This window comes from Melospiza georgiana, chromosome 4 (assembly GCF_028018845.1).
Source record: "Melospiza georgiana isolate bMelGeo1 chromosome 4, bMelGeo1.pri, whole genome shotgun sequence".
In the NCBI taxonomy this organism is placed as follows: Eukaryota; Metazoa; Chordata; class Aves; order Passeriformes; family Passerellidae; genus Melospiza; species Melospiza georgiana.
The window spans coordinates 48,509,889-48,528,838 of record NC_080433.1 but is presented as its reverse complement, the minus strand read 5'-3'; the positions used below and the strand labels follow the sequence as shown (position 1 = coordinate 48,528,838).

Sequence of the window (18,950 nt, the reverse complement as noted above, 5' to 3'; positions counted from 1 at the left end):
CAGGTGTTCATGTATTTCAGTTGATCACTGGAAAGGGAAACAGGAAAGAAAAGGAGCTGCATTTTTCTGTAGTGTTTTCAGGCTTTTTTAGATATCCAGAAAATATCTTGATAAGAAAAACATAGAAGTTTTTCCTTTCTCCTCAATCTGGAAATGAAATTTAATTTGTGAAGTTCAGAACTTTTGTACTCAGCTGAGACACAAAAAAATATCTACCTGTAATTTTGCTGCAGACAAACCTTTACCTGAAAATGTCACTGCGGTAAAGATTCAAAGGACATTGTTTATGTTTTACTGAAACAGCTGTTACCATATTTCCTTTACCTTCAAACTGATGGAGATTTTTTTAATCTTGTTGGAGTCATATGGTAAAGAGTGACTAGATTGTTTGCAAAGGAAGTAAACATTTCCTGAGGAAGTTAGACAGATGGAGTTCTCCTAGGAAAACATACATAAAATTAATGCCATACTCTCCATAGATATCTCATAAACTTAGGATAAAACTTTAGCTGGTATTTCTGCTGAAAACAAAAATAGGGACATGTCAGACTGTACATTGTTGTTCCAAACACATACTAATTTTCTTGCTCTTCAGAAGTGCGTGCTGTGATCGATACTTTGCCAAATTCTGTTATGTCAACACCTTGCAACAGTTCTTTGCTTTTGCTCTTCCCAGTCAGAAAACTGCTGTCCTGAGGACAGGACTTTGAAATTACAGAACCACGCTATTCTCTGATGGGATGCAGAAGATAAAGAAATAAGGAGATAGATTCCCATCTTCCTGGGGAGTGCGGGACGTACTTTATTCCCAACAGACGGGTACACCTGGGAAAACTGAGGAAGTATAGAGCAGAGCAACAGCAACTCCCCTAGAAAAAGTGCAGGGAATGGTGTCCCCTCCTTTCCTTAGCTCCTTGTGCCCTGAGGCATGAAGGGAAGCCCAGGGCCAGTTCACTGCCATCACCTCTGTAGGGAGGTTAGGTCTACATCTGGCCCTCCAGTCTCAAAGATAAAACTAACACGTTTATTCTGCCCTTTCAGCTCTCCCAAGCAGAAGCTGTTCCCACAGTTCTTCAGTTTGTCCTGATTTTTCCTTTCCATAGCATTTCCTGATTCACTGGAGATGATAGCTGGTGAGATCCTGTATGCCACCAAACACTTCTTGATATTTTAGCTGAATGCCCGCAGGTACGGACAGAGCAGTGCAATTACACTTCCCTCTGAGCTGTCAGTTTTACTGTCAGACATTCAGTACCACACAGAATTTGAGTTACAGATCCCAAATTTAGCTTTCATTGCCTTAGCTTTTTGGAAATACTCATCTGTCATTCAGTAACCTTGATATTAAATGGCTTAACTTTCCAAAATGCATTTATGTTTGGGAGTAACTGTCATGGTACTTTGGTTTTGACTATTAAAGCTTGACCTGTAACAAGGTGAATTACTATTTAAGTGCAGTCTCAGTACTGTTTGCTATAGGAAAGTCATCTCTGTGTATAAAGAAATGAAAACACCCCTTTCACAGTAGGAAAACCTGTCTGAACTCATTTTTCGTCCTCTTCATGAAATCTGTGTGAAATTTTCTGGGCACTCCTCCCTGAGGAGGTGGGATTTGTTACCCAGGCAATCTGATGTGCATGTCTCAGAAGTCACATCCATTATGGGTACATTAACAATTCATACAGCTTGTTCCAGTGGGACAATGTCATTCAGACCTCTGAGAAAGAATGTGAGTCTTGCAGGTGGTAGAAGGATACAACAAAGAGAATTCTCATTTCACACCACACTTAGATGAGCATAATTCCACTCAGCAAGACAGAACTGTTTCTAGTTTAGTCCACTGATTTGTAAATAAAAAGACCTGTATACTTAATTGTGGGATACTGTATGGTCTGTTGACGTTAGCAGAGAAACAGGAAATTCCATAGCCAATCAGTGTTGGGGTTTGTCCATCCATCCAGTACTCATGAGCACTACCAGTTAGCTGTGGAGAATGTCTAAGGAAAATATGTGCAGGAAATTTGGGATTTTTAATTTGGGATTTTTATGACTTAGTGTAAAACTTTTTTGTTTGGTTGACTTTTTTTTTTTTTTTTTTTTTTTACATTTTAAAGTTTTGCCTGTTAGTGAGTGACTGGCTCTCCAAAGTCTGGGAGGTTTTATTTCTGAATTCTTGACCAACTCTACCATAACCCATAAATTAGCTGTAATCTGAGAACAGAGTGCTCATAAATGTCTGCTCCTTTTCAATCCTACCTAATTCCAGTATTTCCTTCTTATAATAAATTCCACGAACAATACACATGATAGGAGAACTGTGTTCTTTTCTCAGTGTTACACTGTTGCCATTTCATATTGTCATTTCATATTGCTGTCATAAAGATGATGTAAGATAAACAGGCATGTTTGGTTTTACTTCTTTTCATTTTCTGTGCCTTACAGTTGCTTTGTGGCCTCTGTATTTTCTGTTAGAGGCTGTAGGAATGACAACAGGGTAGCATATCATAATATTACACCACCATTAGAGGCAGCCCAGATTTCCAGAATGTTTCTTTCTGTGTCAACATTATAGTTTCTTTGCTTAAAAACATAAACCAAGAAACCTTCAGCCCCACCCACCAGGGAATGCCAGTGAGCAAGACATTCACATTCGTAGGGGCCGTGATGTTTGTTAAAAATTCTCATCAGGCTGAACACTGGACACATATCCAGGAACTCCTAGGTTTTATTGTACAGTCACCATAACTTTGGCCACCAGCCCAATATTTAGACTCAAAAGGTATTGGCTAACACACCCTTAACTTTCTTACAACAGACTTCCACAAGAGTGGGGGTGAACAAGCCCTTTGTTTTGTACAGTACACTTCAGTAAGTTCTCAACTCCCACAGCACACAGCCAAAGGTGCTGACTCACAAGTCACAGTACATTTGGTATTCAAAGGTGCTGGCTCACAAGCTCTTCCTTCCCACAACAAACTTCAGAGTATGGGGTAGAATATGATAGTTGTGCTTTGTCCATGCAAGGCAAGGGAAGAAAACAAAAAATAAAACCAGTGATTAGATCCCACATTGTTGCTGCCGTGTCAGTGGTCCAGAGCAGGGGCTGTGAGACAGAGAAAGCAAAAGAGAGAAAGAGAGGAAAAAGACAAAGAACAAAAAGATAATATGGTCCTCTACAGCCATCCAGTAGGGATGCATTTTCAGTAATGTATACTGTTATTGCTAGGTTCTTTATTGTATTTATAGAATTGAAATAATTTTTGCCACCATACATTTCTTCTGTGTTTGTAACAGTAAATTCTCCATATCATTGTATTCCATCTGTGTAAAGTTTCTGTGTTAGTGATTTCTATACACACTAGAGTTTGTCACTGACAGGAACACTTAAAGTGACTGCAGAAACAGCAAACCACAAGACAGTCTTCTGCAGGCTGGGCAAGTTATTAAAAAATGAGCTGCAAGCTGTAACCTCAATAAAGGTGCTGTCATTATGTTTTCAGACTGTAGAATGAAGTTAATTTTAAAAAGACATTCCTGTGCAAAATGTTGTCATAAAGGGACAGTGGCTTTCATTACCAGCCTGGTTCTGTAGGGGATTACCACCTCAGCAATTTTAATTCACATCAGACAGAAAGTTGCTATGCTAGTCATTAGCCCAGATGTTAATTTCCATCTAAATATTGCTCTAATTATGTAAAGAAATTAGTCATTTCAGGGACTCTTGAGTTACTGGAATCATCAGAGTATGTGATTTTTAGACCTGTATTTTGCAGTTTTTTCTTTATGTTTTGAGACTTTGATGACAAAATTTAATCTGTTAGAGCTCAGGTGCTTTTGGTTTTATGCAGACAAAATGAGAGCTTGTGAAAATCACAGCTTTTTGCTGGATGCCTGGGCACAGCTCTGGCCATAGCTGCAGGGCCCCTTTGCTGACATCAGTAAGTCTCCATCCCAGCACAGGTTATGGGATAGAACCCATTTCCAGCCTAAGGCTGGTAACTAAGTCTGAATTTACCAGCATTCTGACAGAGGATTAGCCAGCACTGCTGTAGCCAGTGTTTGGTTTCAGAAAACACCAGCCTCCCCTGCAGAAACCAGGGCAGCTCAGGATTTTGGAGCAGTCAGAGCTGCTTTAAGCAACTTGAGGCCACACAGGGACTGTCCCTGTGGTGTGGAGCCGTCTTGTCTCACTCCAAAAGGGCATTAAGGAAGTGAATTAAAGGAGGAGGCTTTGGTGCTGTGTAAAACACTAGGTTTCAGTAGGTCTGCATGCTCGTCACGTAAAAGACACAAATTCCATGGCCCAGTTCAGCAGGGTATCCCTACTCATGCACAGGCTAATCTTGTCTTCCTTCCTTTGACACTGCAGATGGTAAAAGCATTCTTGTTTACTTTTCCCTTATCACGCTGGTTCCTTGGGCCTTTGATTATTCATCTGAGTTTGTTCTTTTTATTTTCAGAAGTCTTTATTGCCTGGCCTCCATCCCACTCTCCAGCCATGCAGGATCCTTTCCAGCAGGAGGCAGAGGCCTCTCTCCCAAAGGCAGTTGTAACATTTCAGTACGCTGTTGTTTTCTGCAGCTCCTGAAGCAGCCCAGATGTTTCACACCTGGGGCACAGATCGATTATATTTCTTTGTAAGGGGCACATTGCCACCACTGCCTGAAGTTTGCCTTCCTTCAGCTGATCTCTGTCAGAATGGGCACTGAGAAAATGGGAAAAATGGGGTTGATGAAACTAAAAAGAGCGATATGTAACCTGATACTTGTTGTTCTTCCCCCCCAGAGTGCGAGCCCATAGAAGCTATTGCCAAGTTTGACTATGTTGGAAGATCTGCACGAGAGCTCTCTTTCAAGAAAGGAGCTTCCCTTCTGCTCTATCACCGAGCGTCTGAGGACTGGTGGGAAGGAAGGCACAATGGAATTGATGGCCTCGTTCCTCACCAGTACATAGTGGTGCAGGATATGTAAGCAGTGTCTGGCGTGACTGGGTTTTTGGGGGGATGTAAAGTCTGCAGTGCTTAGCAGTATTTGCCAAATGGGTCAGTGGTTTGAAGGGTCAGATAGATTAAACATTTGCCTTTTATGCAGGATACCTGTCTTTACTGCCCTGAATTGAAAGCTCCATCAAAAACTACTACTAGGCTAAGCTACTTCTATGGATACGTTCCCAGTACATTAAGAGACAGATGCTGCTGCACCTATTTTAATTTGACTATCTCTGTGTAGTAGTTGCTGACTTTTAACTTCAGAATAGCAAGAACTGGGGAAATGCAGCCCTGAACTCTTGTTTTGTAGTATTAGGCACGTGCTTTGCCAAGGATTTCAAAGTTCTTTACGGAAAGGTTACATACACTCAGAGTGCAAAGAGCTCAGTAAACAGTGGGATTATAAATAATTTTGGGAGATGTGCAAGGGCTGCAGTGCATTTATAACATGCCTGCTTTTCTTAAGGGGATTAAAATCTGAGAGTGCCAAGGTGCTCTCACTCACTGACTTCTCATCTCACCGCCTGTGTTCTGTTCAGGGATGATACTTTCTCAGACACACTGAGCCAAAAAGCAGACAGTGAGGCCAGCAGCGGACCCATAACTGAGGACAAGTCATCATCAAAGGATATGAACTCTCCTACTGACCGTCACTCAGATGTGTATTCAGGAAGGTAAGCCTCAGTGTAATGTGTTTTCAGCAGTCCTGCTCACAGCTCAGCTAACACAGTAATTACTCCTGCACTTGCTTATGCTGGCTCACTACAGTTTGTTCTTCCACCACTTCCACTGGTGCAGGCAGAGAAAGAGATCAGAGCCTCCACCTCCCCTGAGACGCCCAGGCAGGAGCAGTGACGGCCACTGCCCGGTACACCCCCCTCACCCTCTCTCCAACTCGGCCCTGGAGCTGGGCTCCCCCAACCTGGCAACTCACTGCAGTCCCAGAGCCCTCCTTCAGAACCGCAGCCTGAACGCCGACAGCCCTGAGCGGCGGCGCCGGCCGGGCCACGGCAGCCTCACCAACATCAGCAGGCACGACTCGCTGAAGAAGATCGACAGCCCTCCCATCAGAAGGTCCACATCCTCTGGTCAGTACACAGGTTTCAATGACCACAAACCACTGGACCCGGAGTCAATAGCTCAGGTTTGTGTCTTTTTTATTTATGGCACTGTCTGATTTTCTGAGCAGCAAATCCCGTTGAATAGCACAGCACAGAGCACATGCTCTGGTGGGAAGGTGTGTGCAGGGGAATATCCTACTTGGCTTTCCAAACAGAGTGTGTGTGAAAGAAGATGTATTAAGCAATCCTGAATAGAAGAAGCACAAAGGGGAGTAAACATTGCAGAAGCAATAAAAAGAAATTATTTCCCATTACACTGTAATGAAATTGCCTCTGCCGTACAGAACACTAGGACAGTCTTACAACAGCTACATAGACCACTGTGCTCTGTTGAAGGCTGGCCTATTCTGACTTGTAATAAGTGTTCAATTATGTCTCAGTATTGTGGTAAGCAGAAAAGTGCTCTGACTGGCTAGTAATGACCATTGCCATTCAAAGCAGAGATTTACAGTCCAGGGTCTTGTGGATTTTATAGTTTTCATACAGTTCATACTGTGTGTTGCTTTGAGGCGTGTAGTAGAACCTGATGTGCAAGATGTCACAGCTGCATAAATTGTGGGCCATCTTACTGTGTAAACAGTCACCTGTCTCATTCCTGGCAGTGAAGAGGTGAAGAGAATGGAGTAGGAAGTACCCTGATCATCACATTGGTCTGTTGTACTGAGCTGGTAACAGCTCTTGAGTAAATAGATGCCTCTGTCTTCAGAACTCACATTTTGTCTAGGAGGGAAAAGGTGATTACTAGGAGCACCCTGAGGGTGCTCTATGATTGCAAACGCATTTTACAATAACACTGGCACTCATGTTTTAAAATTTAATGTACTGACAATGCTTGCTTTCAAACTCTGCTTCCAGTGAGGAATAGAAGGGACTGGCATGCTTAGGTCAGAACCCATTTATTAGGATTAGAAAGTGCAAGTGTTTTTACTGTTTTATTTTATTCTAAGCTGTTAATTTACTTTCCTGGAACAGCACTGTTTGACTTAAGATATCTCTTTTTTATGCCTAGACTAGAACCCAAACTTTGATTAAACTATGTGAAAGACAGTGTGAGCAGGCAGGGAACACAAGATATTTTAAGCTTAGTTGTATCTCAGTACCACTGAGAAGCAGTAAACTAGTCTCTTGGTACATTCTTTTAGCCGTCAGGCCTGAAATCCTGATGAAGAAAATAGTTTTTCTTAGGTACGCATACTGACCAATATCTTGCAGATTTTTTCTGTTTAAGATTTAACTTGATGAAACAAGAGGAGACAAGAGCTGATAGGCACACAAACTTTATTTCCTTAGAAAACTAGGTTTTGTAATCCATGTGAGGGAATACAGACCCTGAGCACCTGAGGCTTTAGATGAGTGGAGCAGTTAGCTAAGAGTGAACAAATGGACTAAAATCTTTGCAGTTGTCAGTAACCAAGAGATGACAGAAATCTTCACCACTAAAACATTGCTAAGCAAACATCAGTTGTCCTGAGGATCACTTCATAAATGGCTTGCAGATTTTGGTGTAACACCTTTTTTTGATTCTCTCATATGAACAAGGTTAAATGTTTGTAATGTTCACCCATTTGATTGACAACTGCCATGTTGTCAATCGTAATGTCTTTCAAATAAATCTGGTGGAAATTAATTTTAGCATTATCATATCTGTTAGAGGATGGTTGGTGAAGTAATTAATGCATTTCCTTACCCCTCCCCTTGCTCCTCTGGCATTCGGTAGCAACACAAATGACACGCTGCTGTCTCTGTGCTCTGACGCAGGACATCGAGGAGACAATGACCACAGCACTGAACGAGCTCCGTGAGCTGGAGCGGCAGAGCTCGGCCAAACACGCCCCCGATGTCGTGCTGGACACCTTGGAGCAGGTGAAGAACAGCCCCACCCCTGCCACCTCAACGGAGTCGCTCAGCCCTCTCCACAGCGTTGTTTTGAGGAGCTCCGAGCCTCAGATCCGCCGTAGCACTAGTTCTTCCAGTGACACCATGAGTACTTTCAAGCCCATGGTGGCCCCTAGAATGGGAGTGCAGCTGAAACCTCCTGCTCTTAGGCCAAAACCTATCGTTCTTCCAAAAACAAATCCTAGCATAGGGCCTTCTCCTCCTTCCCAGGGTCCAGCCGACAAATCTTGCACAATGTAGGCAGCTCAGCCACCCACAGCGCCCAGCTGGGGTGTGCTAGGGAAAGAGATGGATTAACAATAGAAGTCAGGGCTCCGTAACATCATTTGTTCATGTTTGTAACTGGAGAGGCTTTGTTTTTCAGTGTTTTTGAATGTATTGTCTGAAAGTAGCTACATTAACATGGGCATTTGTATTTTGTATGGTTTCGATTAAACGAAAAACTGGACAATTGTGCATAGTTTTAAAAAACAAACATAGACTTACTTGAAAACTTGATGCTGCACCATTTGTAATAAAACCAACACAGATCACAAACAGCTTGCCACGTTGTACCATACTTCACAGTCTTACTGTAGCTATATAATAACAGATCCTGCACAAAACTAAGGGGCGGGAGGGGGTTCAGAGGACATGGAGCCTCTCATTTCTGGGTCACCAAACCAAATCTCAAGCAGGTTAGTAAGAACTGAAACTTAGCATGTGAGGATTACGTGTCTGTGTGAAATGTCTAAGTCATCTCAGGCCACATTTCCTATTTAAGACACAAGAGAAAACAATCACCAAAACCTCACAAACTCATAATGGGCACCAAGTGTTAGCTTTCTTGTTGGCAGTCTCACTAGAGGCAAGCGCTGGATGGAGCTGGAGATCACATTGCTCTCACTGATACAAAGCAGCATTCCAGGACACAGCTAAAGCACATCTCCAGGATAGTATCTAGAAACTCCTTTTGCTGCCCTCTGTAATAGTGTACCTTCTCCCATGAAGTCAGACCTTCATTCCCTGATACCACATTTTTTACAGAAGCTGAATTTGTTTGAAGTTCACAGAAGCCAGGCTCTGGGGAGTGCCTGAACCTGCTGGTCCATCAGGGAGCATGAGGGGCTATTAAAGGGATCAACTACACAGTAATTCAGAAAAGTCTCCCATTGACTTTATTGCTCAGTGTCCAATTAAGGACGTGATTTGGGTTGCAATAGTCTGAGTTTCCAGCTGACCCAGCTGTGCTGACTGCCTTGCACAGCAAATGCTCAGTTGTGCTGACAGCAGCAAGACAAGGACTCTGAAGGGGGACTACCCCCTGCCAGTGGTGCAGGGGTCACTCACAGGACAGGCAGCTGAGTTTCTACTGCCTAGATTCAAGCTGACTAAAGTTTTCCATAACCCTTTTCCCCTCCACTTCCCTTTTCTTTAGTGACAGAAATCAGTACCTTTCTTATGTCTGTGCGAGTGGCGACTGTCAACTTTGCTTAGTGCTCTGTTGTTAAACTTTGTTAGGCATGAGCTAAACCTACAGCTGTTTTGCACATTGCAACAGTAAGCCATAATACTATTTCTGGGAACATGCTTTCAAGCATCCAATCCACAAAAGAAGGTTCAGTTAATAAAATGGGGAAAAATCACTTGTGGTCCACCTACAGAAGTACAACTGGCTGTAATTAAGATCTGTTTTTCCACATAATCTGTAAGATCTCACTTTTGGAAAGCTTGAAATTTTACAACTCATTATACATAAAAAATTGAGTTTGGGAGGAGAAGAGTAGGGACAAAATTTGATAGACATAATTGCTGAGGTGACAGGAGTAATTTCCTGTTGTTATTTAGGAGCAATTTATTCCTGCTCTGGTTTACACCTTCTAGACAGGTGATGCAATGTGAAGCTCTAGGTGTGAGAAGTACACCATAAACTGACTCTGAGCCTCAAACTATTGCTGATATTTGCAAATACTTTTCAGTGCAGTCTTAGACTTCACACACATCTAGGTAAGAGGCAAAGTCTTAATCCACCACAGTGGGCTGTGCAGCATGGGTCAGCAAACCTTCCATCCTTGGCCTGGCCCTAATGCCAGGGCCAGAGCCTAAGCCAGACCAGCCCCAGCTGCAGACCAGTGCTGGTCTGCTCACTTGTTTGGGACCAGAGGTATTTTCAAGTAGTTCCCCAGTTTACTAGACTCAGTGGAGCAAAACTGGAATTTTTCTAGCATTTTTAAATTAACCCACCTGGCACAATTGAGATGGATACCTGTATCTTTAAATTGCATAGGGAATTTTGTATGTTTAAATAACTGTACTGGACTCCATAATGCTTTTATTAGAAATTGTTTAGCAAAAGAAAATATTAGAAACAGTGCATTTAGTGAATGCATCCACTTAGTGCATTCACACAGTTAATGTGTAGTTTGATGGTTATTATAGATACTTTAAAGCATAGTAAGTGGATATGTAACAGGAAAGACTGCTACATCTACAGGCGTACTAAAGGGTAACTCCTGCACACCTAATCCAATCAGTATTGTCCTTTACTGTCAAGTTTGATGAATTGCAGTACTGGTAGCTTCCTGCTTGTTGACTGTTACCTACTTGTGTCAATGTACATCTGTAGTATGTACATGTGAAAGTGCCTTTAAATTTTAGAGGAGCTTTAGCTTTGCTCTTGTACTGTTGCATTTCCATTGCATCCTTTCCTGTTTCGTGTATGGCTGCATTCCCATTGCATTCCTTCCACTCTTGAAGATCAAATAAAAACATGGAAAACCCACAGTTCTGGAAGAGAAATGTACTGTTAATCTGTTGTGACAATGCACTTTTATGTATAGTACTGTACATTCTTGGCATGTACCATTACAAGCTTCAGTATACATTCAAGTTTGTTCCTCATAGTGTATCTTTATAATAAAGAAGATAGTTCTGTCTGTGTGTGTAGTTTTGCTGGGGAAACCACTATCTTCCAACATGGATTGATGATCTACTTCCCACATAGGGAAGCATCCAGCACACCAGCATCCCCCAGCTACCCACACCCCACACTGCATCAAGAGCTATCACACTCTTGGCCTGAAGAAGCACTTGTTCCTGGAAAGTTCCTTGCCTAACTTAAAGTCCCTCTTTACCTGAAAACCCCTCGCAAAGAGCCACCAACTTCACGTAGTTCTGCTGAGAACCCATCAAGGGTAGTCAATCCTGCTCACACTGGCCGAGGAAAGCCCCCACTGCCCGCTTGGCCAAACACCCTGCCATCCCCCTCCTGCTCCCACAGGAAAAATGGGGTGAGGAAAACACTCCAGCTTACATATTTTAAAAATAGAGTGAAAAGAATTTTAAAAGGGACGTTTCTTAAAATGGGGATATTTCTTAGAACAAAACAGAGAGATGCTGTCAGGCTGGGAGGGGGTGGGGGGAGTGCCACAGTTAAAGATCATCTTCAGTGACCTTATGTCTGAGAAATGGTGGCAATACACAGCCTCCCAGCTGGCTCCAGGAACCAGGGGGTATGATTGTCAGGCTGATAGCTGCAGAGAAATGTTCTGCCATACAGGGATCAGATGCTATCAAGGACAATTCCTGGACTCAGACTACAGCTGCCCAAACAGGCTTGCCATGCTTTCCCACCTTAGATGTTTAGGGGCAGAAGAGCTGTTTGGAAATGCATTCTCAATCCTTGCCAAAACAATCCAAACCAGTCATCCCTGGTTGTTGTTGAGGACCACTGTGTGCCTGAAGAAGACAAATGCCCCATTCCTAGGAGTGTTCCAGGCCAGGCTGGATGGAGCTTTTAAAAAAAATCTGGTTTTAAGGTGGAAAGTGTGCCTGCCTGTGGCAGGGGGTAGGAACTGGGTGATCTTTAGGGTGCCTTCCAGCCCAAACCATGCTGTGGTTCTGTGTCAGTGTGGGGTGGTGTGGGGTAAGGAGCACCCCAGCTCAGAGCAGGGCTGTCACTCCTCGTGCTGAGAAAGCTGTGACTGCTCATGGATCAGCCCGTGGCAGCAGCCTTAGCACCGCAGTGTCCAGCGACCTACTTCAGGCATTTCTTCTTGTCCCCTACTGCACAAAAGCTGACTGAGGCACACAGGAGGGGACAGCAAAGGTCATTCCTCTTTCAAGGTCCTACACAGCCCAGAGGATGCATAACCCAATTTCCACAGTCAGATCCTTCACTGGTGAGGGGAGGGGCTTATGTGGTGGCCTTGAATCTGCTTTAAAATAAGTAAGAAAACACAAGAGGAGTCTTGCCCTGTTTTATAGTATGAAGTTTCAGTGTTGCACAGTGCTGACTTCCTTACTTCCTTCCAGTTTTTGTAGTGGAAAGAAGCCCAGCTCTCACAGAGACAGCCAAAGCTTTTGGCAGGTAGTGGAGGAACTGCTGACTCTACTGATGCTCGAAAAGCAAAAGGGTGATGAGATGTTTTGCTGAGAAAAGTGTATTGGCCAAACAGAAAAAGAGTAGCAGTGGCAGCAGAGTGTTTAGGTCTTAGGTCACTGCTGCAAATCATTGTTTCAAGCCACATGCAGCTCCAGGATGTGGCACTGCCCCAGCCTGCACAAACACCTCCTCAGGCAGCATAAGGAACCCACAGAGGATCCACCCAGGATTTAAGTTCTCCTTGGCAGAGACACACAGTTTATTTCTTACTCTGTGGCTCACGTGGACTTATCCTGACCAGAAGGATCCGTATTTGCTCTGTTCAGTCACTGCTACCCCGTGAACAAGCCTTGATGTCAGTCTGGATGGAACTAACACATGGGGAGCAACTGAAACGGGAAAAGTATTAACTGGAGATGGTACAAGATTAAGGTACCATTCTTGTACATGGGAATATTGCTTTTCCATGAACTTGCCTCTTGAGGGAAAAAAAACTCTCACTATAATGTATGAAATCCTAAACAGATCAACAATTTAGCATCCTAAAACCCAGTTAGCTGAACCAGCTCAATTATTGCTTAAAAAACAAACCAACCAACTGCTCATTCAGACATGCCACTGTAACTGCAGCTACTCCCCGTCTCTCATTTTGCACAAAGGCATTTGCAGATCACACAGCTGGCAACACCAGTCTCTGCCAGCACTCCGGCTCCGGCAGACCCAGCCAGAGGAAGTTTTTCCTGCCAGGGAGCCCCTGTGCTCGGGGTGTCCCTCACTGCACCGCAGTGCCGCAGCTCACCGGGACCGCGCCTCAGCCCCGGGTCCTGGCGCCCCTCAGCCTTTCCCGGCAGTCAGCCCCACTGGACACCCAGCTCCCCCCGGCCCCAGCAGCGCTGTGGCCCTGGCACGGTGTTTTGGTTCCTCTCACCCAGCCAATCCTGTTGTATTGCACAAAATAGTTATTTAGTTGTTTGCACTGGGTGCTTGGAAATTTGCAGTGTTCACATGATTGGCATCCTCTCACCACACGGCCTTCCCCTTTCCCCCCGAGTGTCAGTGTTGGTGGTCTGTTCCCGGTTTGCCCCTCCCCTCGCCCCTCCTCACTGGTATCCCACCGGCTGTTGCCGCCTTCCTCCGCCCCCTTCCCCTCAGCTCAAAGTCCCGCTGGAGGAGTCCGCCCCCTCTTTTCCACCTGGGGAGTCGCCTGGACCGCCTGGTGTTCTCCTGTCTAGGAACAAAACAGGACTTTGTCCCCACGTGGAGAAGGGCACTTCTCGTCTGTTGCCTTTTGCCCCATGTAAGATGGTGTGGGCTGGGGTCCATAGCCAGCCGGGTTGGACCCGAGCAGCCCGTCCAGGCACGGATTCTTACAGCTGGAGCCTTCGTGTTCGTCTCCCCCGTGGTTTGAGACGCCACGCTGAAGCTGGTAATCCAGGTGTGGATTTTCATAAGCTTTTGGGACTTGCAGACCACACAGCTGGCAGCACCGGTCTCTGCCAGCACTCCGGCTCCGGCAGACCCAGCCAGAGGAAGTTTTTCCTGCCAGGGAGCCCCTATGCTCGGGGTGTCCCTCACTGCACCGCAGTGCCGCAGCTCACCGGGACCGCGGCGGCCTCGGCCTCAGCCCCGGGTCCTGGCGCCCCTCAGCCTTTCCTGGCAGTCTGTCCCACTGGACACCCAGGTCCCCGGGCCCAGCAGGGCTGTGGCACTGGCACTGTGATTTGGTTCCTCTCACCCAGCTTCCTTTGGTTCCTGCCGTCCCTCAGCCTTTCCTGGCAGTCAGTCCCACTGGACACCCAGCTCCCCTGGCCCCAGCAGCGCTGTGGCACTGGCACTGTGATTTGGTTCCTCTCACCCAGCTTCCTTTGGTTCCTGCCGTCCCTCAGCCTTTCCTGGCAGTCCGTCCCACTGGACACCCAGCTCCCCTGGCCCCAGCAGCGCTGTGGCCCTGGCACAGTGATTCGGTTCCTCTCACCCAGCCAGTCCCACCGATCAGCAGGGCTAAAACCAGTGGAAAGGAAAACAGAAAATGGCAGGCCTCGGAGCAGCCTGATGCACCGTCCACACCAGGTGGGAGAACAGAACTTGTGAAGTGGCACTAAGCTGGAATCCAGGGAGAGGAGAGCTCTGTGTTCCCTTGCCTTCTTACACAGCAGGTACACTGAGAGCTGGCAGGCCCAAGGAAGGAGAACATGAACAATTTGATGCTGGCTGAGGGATTAAATAGAGTTAAATGACATGATCTGGGTCTGGCCAAAATGGACAGGTCAGCAGGTTTTCTCTTACCTTGCTCAATATATACATGCAAATGAAAAATGCAGGAATATACCTTTAACTATAACTCTGCAGTCAGCTGAGCCTCTGCCCCATGGCTGCACAAGTAGTGTGCCCATGTCTGTCTCTTCTCCCAAGTAACAAGAGATAAGCCAAGAGGAAATGGCCTCAAGATGAATCACAGGAGGTTTAGATTGGATGTTAGAAAAATTTCTTCACTGAAAATGCTGTGAAGCACAGGAAAAGGCTGCCCAGGGAAGTGGCTGAGTCACCATCCCTGGAGGTATTTAAAAGCCATATAGATGTGGCACTTGGAGACATGGTTTGGGGATGGGCATGGCAGTGCTGGATTGGCAATTGGACTCGATGATCTGAAAGGTCTTTTCCAACCTAAATGGTTCCATGATTCTGTGATCCCCAGTTGTGTCACTGCCATCTTCCAGCAGGGTCAGGCCACGCTGGTCACCACAGACAGATGAGAGCGGCTTAATGATTCAGGGTTGGAGGTTGAGGAATTTCCCTTTTTTAATTAACAAGCTGCATTGATTTATTTTTTTCAAGTAGCATACTAATGGAATATGAACGTGAAGTACAAGGCCAAAAAAATAAATTCAGATGTGAAATATAGACAAGTTGTGCTGTACAAAGGAGGTCAAACACTTGTGGGATCAAAATCAATAATAGCTGCATTGACTGCAGCACAGTGGATAAACCAAAACCAACCCCTGCCTGTTCTCATCTCTGTGAAGCACATTGATTCCTCCCTTAATGTCTGCCATGTGCCTTTTCAGTAGTGTACACTGACATCTATAAACCCTGACCAAACAACATAAAATAGTGATTTACATTTATTTGAATGAATTACGCTCCAGGAGGGACAAATCACTGAGCCCAGCACTCCTCTGGAGGTGAATGAGACACTCACTGAAATGGTCAGGCTTCTGGCAGTGAGTTTTTGATTGCAAAGAAGTGGCATTAATATGGATGTTGGTATCAGAGTCATGAATAGAGAATTTAAATGTGTTAAAGGTGGAAAATGCCTAAAATATTTCATTACTTCCACCCAGAACTGCTGAGTACCTTAAAACAACTCACTGCAACACATATTTTAATTGGGTTTTTACCTGCCTACAATCTTTTCCAAGCCAGACATTACAGTAGCACCCCAGCACCCCCAGCAAACAGCATCAAGGTGAATACACAGGGCTAAAGCTGAATTTCACCTGGACAGTTTTCTCAGCTATTTAGTTTTTTGGGTTTTTTTTGTTTTTTTGTTTTTTTTTTTTTCTGAAAGCTACTAAAAAAATATGTTAAAAATTAATTTCAGACCTAGTGTGTAGATGATTTTTAAATTTGTCATACACATCACAAGGCTTACTTTATGATTAAGTCAAAGTTATTCTGAACAGATCAGTTTATATACAATGTTACAATCAGAGATAGAAATGTGGCTAATCTGGGGCTGCTAAATCGTGTAGCAATTCTGAACTCTTCTCTGTACCTGTCCCAAAATTACAAACTAAACCCAAATAAATATGTATGCATGCATATATAATGTCTTGAAAGCATTGGAGCAGGTACATTGCAAAGTTCCTGCTGCATGTTTTATTTCTGGTTAACAAAGCACAGTAATGGGGTCTCTTTTGGAGGGGGAGAGCCCTGCATCCCTGTGCAGCATGTGAGGAACACCAGGCACCCCCCATTTTCCCATCCCCACAGGACCCCCCCGTCGGAATGCATGGATCCTCTGACTCGGGGAAGAGTGATGCACAGAACTCCATGGTATCAGAAGGCTCATTAATTACTTTATTATGCTATATCACACTATAACTATACTAAAGAGGTACATGCTATACTCCATCATATTTCCGAGTCCTACTCAAAACCTCATGACTGTCAGCCAACAGTCCTGACACCCACACGTGGATTCAATTGGTAAATGAGTCAAAACACCACCACCAGAATTTAATCAAACAATCCCTCCAGGTCAGTAATCTTCCAACACATTCCACATGTTCAAAACAACAGGAGCAGCAAGCAGAGATAAGAATTGGTTTTCCTTCTTCTCTGCTTCTCTCACAGCTTCTCTCTGTTCAGAGGGCATGTGAATACCACACCACCCTTCTCCTGCCCCCCAGGCTGGCAGACAGCAGATTCTGCCCAGCTTTCTCCAACCAGACCCTAGGCAATGCTCTCACTACACCTCAGGCCTTCAAAATTCTTCCAGTATTAAAAATTAACTTTGTCAAACCCTGCACGTTCAGAGCTAATATAATTTATTATGTACCATAGCCCTAAATGCCATTTGCATCCGTGTCCATCCATGAGTTGTGCACATGAAAATGTGCATGTTCAGTGAAGCAGCAGCTGATTTACAAGCTTTTATGTGAAAACTTGAGTTTCTTCTGTACCTATGTGGTGATATTGGGTCTCTGGTTTGGCCTCTATCGAAATAACTTGATATTCTGTTTGCATGCCATCAGTTTGTGTGTTCTCCATTTCACTGTTTTAATTTTCTTCCTGCTTTATAGGCATACCAGCAGGCTCCAGCATCTCAATGCCATTTCTGTGTGCACTACAGTTCCATCTCCAGTACCAGGTGCATTTATTGTTACCTTGAAGCAAACACAATTTTTTTAGAGATCTATTAGTAACACTAGTCACAGAATAATTCAGTTATGCTTAATGTGCTTTTCATTCTCAGTTAATAAAATCAATGGGAAGGCAGTTCCTGAAGATAATTTAACTTTTCCCAAGGTTTCCTTTTCTTGGTGAAAAAAACAAAGAGTTTTTCTTGGGCCTTACAAATTTAGCAGCATCTGCCCCAGATATCAGCTGTGGGAGAGCCCCATTTGAATATGCCCATGCAGAGTGGCAGCACTACCCTGGTCCCTGCACTGTGACCTCTAGGACTCACCCCTGGTCACCACAACATCAGTGGGACATTTTCCCCTCTGCTAACCTGAATGAGACAGAGAGTGAGAGCATTCAAATCTGTCCATCTCCTCTGACACGCTCTGAATCCCGTGTGTCGTGGTCAAAGTAAAGCAGCACCCAAATGCACTAGGATTCAGTCCACACCTTGCTCCCCTGGAGGAGGACTGGAGGTAAATATGTCACCTGTGCCACCCCTACAAGGCTACTGAGTGTCACACATCATTCCTGAAGCCCTTTGCCCTCTTTGCTAACCCAGCACAAACATCTCCAGTGCCTGCAGTGCCTCAGTTTCCCCACTGCTTCACTTTTCAAAGCGCTGGCAGCAGTCATGTCTCACCTGACTAAGGGAAGGATTCCAGCATCAAATAAAACACACCAAGTGGGGAAAAACCCCACTTGTATGTGGCAGAACTGCTTGTAGAATTAGGTGCTGCAATTCTGAAAAGGAAATACAAATCACTTTGAGGTTGTGCTTATGTGCAGGAACATTTTCCAGTGTCACTTGCAGTAGTCTGAGTAAGAGTGAGGGATAATCAGGTTTGATCATAGCTTCTGTTGAGATAGCACTGAAGTGGGAGTGGTGCTCTTCTCTCCAGGGCTTTTGTAATTCACTCCTGTCTCTGGGAAATGCTGCCCAGCACCTCTGGTGTGCCGCTCCAGCGGGGCAGAGTTTGATAGGAGAAGGACCTGAGTGCAGGATGCTCTTAAACTGGGCAGAAGATGACTCTGTGTTAGAGTGCCAAAAATATGGTACAAAAATACAGCCAAAGAGGCAATGAGCTGGGTCCAGCTTACTCTCACATGCCCAAGTGCTGGGAGATACTTCACAGCAGAGTATCCTTGCTGCTGGCTCAGGGTGTGCAGGGAAAGGAAGCAGCAGGGCCTGGGGGAAGTTGCAGATGTTTCAACACTTAGAAGAGTGGGGAGGAAAAAAGAGGTCACTGTAATTCAGGTGAAAAGTGATGCTTCAATTCCTGTGCAGCTTCCTCTGCACCACAAGTGATTTTGTGTTCTCTGCCATAGTGTTGAAGGCAGGAGTGGCAGCCCACACTGAGCTGGCCACTGGGGCTGTGCAAGGAGCCTGGGTCATGCAGGAGGTGAGACACCAGACATGGACAGGCAATGAAAGGCACCACCAGATTTTGTGCCCACACACAGCTCTGGTACAATTCTGTCTCCAGAATGATTGTTTGTAAAACTGTCCTGTTAAACCCAAAGCAGAGTCCTCTGGAAGCTTCATTTCCTTCATGTATTGTTGCATGCACTACTCAGAGTATGAAATATAAAACAATTTATTTTAAGCTCTAACTTGTACCTCAGGGTAACTGAATATTAAAAATTCATGGTTCAGTTCATAACAGTTTCTCATAAT

The 18,950-nt window shown here is 44.8% G+C and overlaps 1 protein-coding gene across 2 annotated transcripts in view; it reads left to right on the top strand.

Annotated features, from left to right (window-relative positions):
- Window positions 1–10,918, top strand: part of SRGAP1 (SLIT-ROBO Rho GTPase activating protein 1) — a 138,955-nt gene extending 128,037 nt beyond the window's left edge. For both annotated transcript variants that reach the window (XM_058022878.1, XM_058022879.1), the window contains 4 exons: window positions 4,786–4,966; window positions 5,527–5,661; window positions 5,786–6,131; window positions 7,867–10,918. In XM_058022878.1, the coding sequence (XP_057878861.1) occupies window positions 4,786–4,966; window positions 5,527–5,661; window positions 5,786–6,131; window positions 7,867–8,244 (1,040 nt within the window). In that variant the 3' untranslated portion in view covers window positions 8,245–10,918. The remainder of the gene's footprint in view (window positions 1–4,785; window positions 4,967–5,526; window positions 5,662–5,785; window positions 6,132–7,866) is intronic.
- Window positions 10,919–18,950: the final 8,032 nt, after the last annotated feature.